Below are 6,436 nucleotides of genomic sequence, written 5' to 3' on the forward strand. Positions count from 1 at the left end.
ATTCCCACTGAAACCCTTTTCCTCATGAGTATTTCCACATAACAAATGAAGTCAAAACAAAAATGAAACAAAGACTATTGTCGGACATTTTTAATCGATCATCTCGAGACAAAACAAGAGAACAATGGCGACCTGAACAGCAGTTTTGATTCACAATGTAAGCGCTGATCATAAAGTGAGCCTCTCTTTCTTTGACATGACTCCATGAGTCCGTTCCATAACCAACCTGTGACGACATTAGTAAAGATATACGAATGAATGCATCACACATTAATGGTATTAAGCATCAGCATATTAAAGATACACTCCATGATGTTGTAAATCATTCTCAATACAACAGTTTAAAGTTGGGCTGTATCTTTACGCTGTGCATAAGACCAAAGAAATGTTCCATCTCTACAGTTATTCACCAGAATCTTATTGAAAGACACAATCTGCTTTCCAAGTACCGTTAAACAGCTTCATGTCCAAAGTTCTTTACCAAGACGTTCCTGTATGTTTAAACCGGTGGAATCATTCTTATAAAAGCAAAGACATAGAACCTGAACCCTGTAACATATTACCTGTTGACTGTTTAATGTGATAAAACACCACTTTTCAACTCCCCCACTTAGTGGTATTATTATTGTTAGCTCATTTTAGATGCTCCATGGAAAAATTAATCCTCCATGGTGGTTTCTGGCTGCTAGCGTTTGCGATAGCGAGCATTAGCAACATGGCCAATGTCAGCGGCCAGCTACAAAGATAGACGTACGTTGTTCAAAAGACAAAATAAGGTGAATGTTTCTGGCTGGTTCCGTCTTTCTTCTAGCTCATGATTTGTTTTTCTGGCTGTTAGGGATAGCTAGCAAAAGCGCTAGCATCATGGCTACCGCTAGCATCGTTAGCAGCATGGCTACCGCCGATCTAAATGCAAATAGTGTCATTATTATATAGTCATTACGTTACGCAATCAAGATTGACTTCATGATGATGAATTTAAAGAAACCGTAAATATTTATTTCAAATGGTTAGCTATTGGCGTCATTGGTAAAGTGTACAGATGCTAATAGCACTGGTGCAATGGCCAGGAACAGATGGACACGGCTAAAGGTTTGATCTAACCCACGTACACGCCACATTGTCCTACTGGACCTGAACAGTGCCGATGTTGAGTTCTACATGTTCATGTAATGTAAACAAGGCCGAAGTCTTGGTGACAGAACTCTTAGAGGCAACATTTAAACCATCTTCCGCTAACGGATACCAGAACGCAGACGAACCCAAACCACAGGAGTTACATACCTGTTTCAAAGACCAACCAGGCCTGTGGTACTGGAGGTCGGGATCCATTAGAGTGATTTAGGACTTTAAAAGGATATGAAATGAGGGTTTGATCCACTTTTGTCTGGTAATGCAATTTTGTACCTGAGATGATAAACAGATTGCTGAAAACTTCATAACAAAAGTTGGATGGATGTCTGATTAAAAAACAAAAAAACATTACAAAACATGAGGTAATCTTTTACAAAGTACATCAACAGTGACACCGAAGGCCAAACCACAGTATTATGTGTAATACTACAAGCTGGTAAATAGAGAGAGTGGGGGAAGAGGACTCCATAAGGAGAGATGGTTGAGATGAGACGTAGACAAAGGCTCAACCGTTGTTTCCATTATTTCTGGACTGAATGATAAAAATAATACTTATGATAATATAACATGATAATGATTACATTATATATGAGACCAATAGGGCCTGTACTCTAAAAACTTCTAATGTCTATTCTGATTCTGTCTCTGTCCGTGAAGAACTACACTCAGAAAGGTTTGAGACGTCTCATCTTGGATGTCGGGACATCCTTAAGCACAATAATTAGTCTTTTCTCTTACTGGCATTTTTTTTCAGCTACTTTAAAACATTGCAACTTGTAGTACTGTTAAATATTTTATATATTTTCATTCCAACACATTTTAATACCCAAATTTAAATAATACTTTTCTGTAAGTCACTTATCCTTCAGACTATACGTTTCTTTAGAGTTTCAAAATCTAGGCCTGGAAGTGTTTCCATCCTTGTTTTTGTATGTATTTTGTATCGTTGCGGAAATATTTACCCTAAAAACATTTCAAATGTTTTTTCATGATTGAGTCATTGTTCGTAGACACATTTACATCTCATGGAAGTAAACTCAGCCATTTCTCTGTGAGCTGGTTCCAAGTTTAAAAAGGCAGACAACTCGACTCGTAGAGGTCAGAACGGGCTGGAAGCGGCCACACATGGAAGTGTCAGGAGCAACGGCACCTGCAATGCACGGGCCCGTGGATGAGGTTACTGGATCACAAGCTAGACTAAAATGTTCATCTGCATTCAAACATGCGACTCGCTAAATGGTTTGCATTGTTGGCTGTTAGTATGTTGCATTAAGACTGTATGCCTTTTCATCTAAGCCTTAGAAATCTCCTGAAAAAGACATGTTTAGGTTCATTGTTAACAGAGAAGATGCATCAAGGGTCTTGGACTTGAGACCGGTTTCAAGACCACTTTTTTAAGACCTTGGTCTCGTCTTTTGTTTTCAAGACCAATCCAGAACGCAACTGCAGGGTTATCACCAAACTGCCTTATTAACCTGTTAACATCAGGACTGTGATTTCTCCTAGAAAACAAAGGACTATTCACACACCTCTGCAAAGCCTTTTGATTGTTCTATCAAGATATTGCTCATTTAACACTTGTGTGTTATACATACACACAGATACAGTATATATGTAAATAAAAGAGGTGAATGAAGAGGAGTCTTCGTTTGTGTTCTGTGGGTATCTAAATGGGATATTCTGGGATATATTCTATCATGCAGTGTGAGACTGGCACTGGTGTTGGTCTTGGTTTTGCCTTGCCTTGGTGTTGGTCTTGGTTTTGCCTTGCCTTGGTGGTGGTCTTGGTTTTGCCTTTCCTTGGTGTTGGTCTTGGTTTTGCCTTTCCTTGGTGGTGGTCTTGGTTTTGCCTTGCCTTGGTGTTGGTCTTGGTTTTGCCTTGCCTTGGTGGTGGTCTTGGTTTTGCCTTTCCTTGGTGTTGGTCTTGGTTTTGCCTTGCCTTGGTGTTGGTCTTGGTTTTGCCTTGCCTTGGTGGTGGTCTTGGTTTTGCCTTTCCTTGGTGTTGGTCTTGGTTTTGCCTTGCCTTGGTGGTGGTCTTGGTTTTGGTTTTGCCTTGCCTTGGTGTTGGTCTTGGTTTTGGTTTTGCCTTGCCTTGGTGTTGGTCTTGGTTTTGGTTTTGCCTTGCCTTGGTGGTGGTCTTGGTTTTGCCTTTCCTTGGTGTTGGTCTTGGTTTTGCCTTGCCTTGGTGTTGGTCTTGGTTTTGCCTTGCCTTGGTGGTGGTCTTGGTTTTGCCTTGCCTTGGTGGTGGTCTTGGTTTTGCCTTTCCTTGGTGTTGGTCTTGGTTTTGCCTTGCCTTGGTGTTGGTTTTGGTTTTGCCTTTCCTTGGTGTTGGTGTTGGTCTTGGTTTTGCCTTGCCTTGGTGTTGGTCTTGGTTTTGCCTTTCCTTGGTGTTGGTCTTGGTTTTGCCTTGCCTTGGTGTTGGTTTTGGTTTTGCCTTGCCTTGGTGGTGGTCTTGGTTTTGCCTTGCCTTGCTTTGATACACTCTGGTCTTTGTCATTGCTCGGTCTCGGTTTAGGTGGTTTGAACTACAACACTGGTATCGAGTTGTTGAATGAATCTTGATGCCTTTAGTGCACATATGGCCTTTAAGCATACTGCAAACAGGGTGTGTAAAAATCAGGTCTGAGGTACAACTGGGTACAATTTCAAGAACATGGTTTAAGGGACCCTCAAGCTGTTATGAGCCACCAGGTTTGTAACTAATTGTGCTCCCCTTGTCCTAGTAGCACTCTGAAGTAGATACCTGTCTTTCTTGTGGAAAAAAAGAAAACCAGAAAATCGTTCTATCCCTTCCCCCAACTGTTCAGAGTCAGAGGTGCATATTCTCTGGCCATGACGTCCAAACAAGACCTTGGACACAGCCAGTATAGACCCACTGATATCTGAACTATGAATAGTGAAGGGCAAAAAACACCCAGGGCCCATTTCAGACTTGCCAGCTATGACACCGTCGCACATTCTCAAATTCCTTGGAGCAACTCACTCACGATGGACCACATGTGAGGTTTCGCTCTTATGTCAGCTTCCTGTTTTATAAAAGTCCAGCAGTAGCCAACCAAGAGCCCGATTAGAAACTGTCAGAAATAGTGTCAGAAATATTCACCCTTAGTAATTTCCCATGTGCTTGTATGTGGGTCATTGGTTGTTGAGATAACCAAGACGTCGGCAGAGTATCTCAAATATCTCAGCAACACACAGGAGTATGGTGATCACAGTGAAGGTGTACATGGCACTGAGGAAGATGGTCTTTTCAAAGTGTTCTGGCACCATGCACCGACTCACATTAAAGGCCTTTTCCAAAGCACTGGCTTCACACATGTACAATGGGTGGACCTGGGGGACAAAAAGAGAAACATGATTATGATTGTCTAAACTTCCAATACTTATGTCTCTCTAATAAATGGCACTGTACAATTTTGTTGGGTAATAGTGTCAGTCTTATTATTGAATTATACTCTTGTCGGTTCTTACTGAGTACTTGTGGGGCAGGGCCACCAACTCCATTATTTTGTGTTGTAATATGTGGTATAGGAGGAACATGTTGTCACTGTCATGTTCCAGGAAGCGCTGTTCTGTCCACCTTTTTGGTTGAACACATGCATTGAAAGCGTCTTCTTCTTGGTTATTGTCCGCAGTAACAGACCCACAGGGTCTTCCTCTGCCAACCTACTTGACTGGATGTTAATTTCACCATTTTTAAATTGGTGCAACTGTGGAAAGATTGGCCAAGGATGCCAAAGAAGTGCTTCCTCACCTTTGGTGTGGAACTTGGCCATTTTGACTACTGCACTGATTGAGGTTTCTCCAAAGGGTGGCTTGCCTGACAAAGTTCAATATCTTTAGTGTCCTGTCCACTATTATATCATGGTGTCCCAGAGTCACAATTGGAGGTGTTCAAAGTAAGAAGAATGTAGAAAGGGACTTTTGGCAACTTGGGTATTGCGGAAGGATTAAACCTCAGTATCTCTAAGTATCACCTGGAGAAAAGGTTGTAAGCACACACTTTGTCACCATAATAATAGCGAGTGTGACTTGAAAGTGGATGGGCGGATGGATGCACGACTGTGACATGGACATGCACTCCATTGAGTTCATCAAGTTTTAAATGTACACACCTGGAAGCCAAAGAGGTGGCTTTGTAGCCAGAAGGCGATGACTTCCAGAATGATGCGTAGAAGAACAGAAATGATGTAGAATACGGTGTAGAGTGGCCGTTCAAGGATCTCTTCCGGGTCGATGTTCTTACAGGCTGCGTAGAGGTGAAAGACCGCACCCGGTACGAGCACCGTTACCAGTTGTAACGCCCAAAAGACCTGGAGAGGGCAGGAAGCAGGGAGCAGGGGAGTGAGAACAGCCAGTGGAAGGAGACAGTGGGATATAGAATAGAGGGATCCTGAAATATATGATGGAAGTAAACATGAACTAAAGGAGGTGTGAAACGGTATGAAGTTATGGAGTTGGAAGTGTCCCGGGACCGAGGATGTCGTATGTGTGCAGATTGTAAAGTTTGTGATTTTGGGCTATACTAAATAAATTGAATTGAAATTGAAGGATAAAAGGAAGGAAAGTAGGTTGAGCAGGAATGGAGGCGGAGCAACAATAAATAAGGTAAAAGAATAATTGTACATTCATTTGTCATTGGCCATCCAGATAATGTAGGTAAATAAAATGTGTCTGGTCTCTGAAGCCAATCTAGTTCAATGTCTTATTTGAGCAAACTTTAGCTTATATTCTGTCAATTGCAGATGTGATGTTATGGCTCTGAAATAGACTGAGTGTAATAAAATACAGTCTAGAATTTAACTCATGGATTCCTGTTATAAAATTGAATACGTCCGATTTGTGCGATTGCAGTTATACTAACATAGTTCATGCTCGACCCTTTAATACAAGTGTGTGCAGGAGAGTAAACTGTTTCAGCGCAGTGGAAATGCAGTTTGTGAGAGGCTGAACACCAACAAAGATGGATTTCAGCTAAATATTTCTTGGATAAACCAATAAATATTTAGCTGAATTCCATCTTTGTTGGTGAATTTAAGAAATTATAAAAAATTCATAAAAATCATTTTGAATGAAGCAAAAGAGAATGCAATGTGCTTCTTTGGCGATTCTTTGGTTCTAAACCAAACGAAAAAATTAAAGCCAGACTAACGTGAACGAGTGATTTGTAAACTGTGGGAGGAACAAGTCAGGACTTAAAACACAGAACCAGAATACACAAGTCTGCCATCCATGAAGAGCAGCCGGTCCAAAACTCCCCTCACGGCTTGAAGACTACACAAGACTCTACGAGGGCGGATAC

The 6,436-nt window shown here is 41.4% G+C and overlaps 1 protein-coding gene across 1 annotated transcript in view; it reads right to left on the reverse strand.

Moving 5' to 3' along the window:
- Positions 1-4,269: 4,269 nt before the first annotated feature.
- cx23 (connexin 23) overlaps positions 4,270-6,436 on the reverse strand; it is a 5,253-nt gene continuing 3,086 nt past the window's right edge. The window contains exons 3-4 of the mRNA XM_034528125.1: positions 5,250-5,447; positions 4,270-4,467 (exon numbers count right to left, since the gene is read on the reverse strand). Of these exons, the coding sequence (XP_034384016.1) occupies positions 4,270-4,467; positions 5,250-5,447 (396 nt within the window). The remainder of the gene's footprint in view (positions 4,468-5,249; positions 5,448-6,436) is intronic.

This window comes from Cyclopterus lumpus, chromosome 24 (assembly GCF_009769545.1).
Source record: "Cyclopterus lumpus isolate fCycLum1 chromosome 24, fCycLum1.pri, whole genome shotgun sequence".
Lineage (NCBI taxonomy): Eukaryota > Metazoa > Chordata > Actinopteri > Perciformes > Cyclopteridae > Cyclopterus > Cyclopterus lumpus.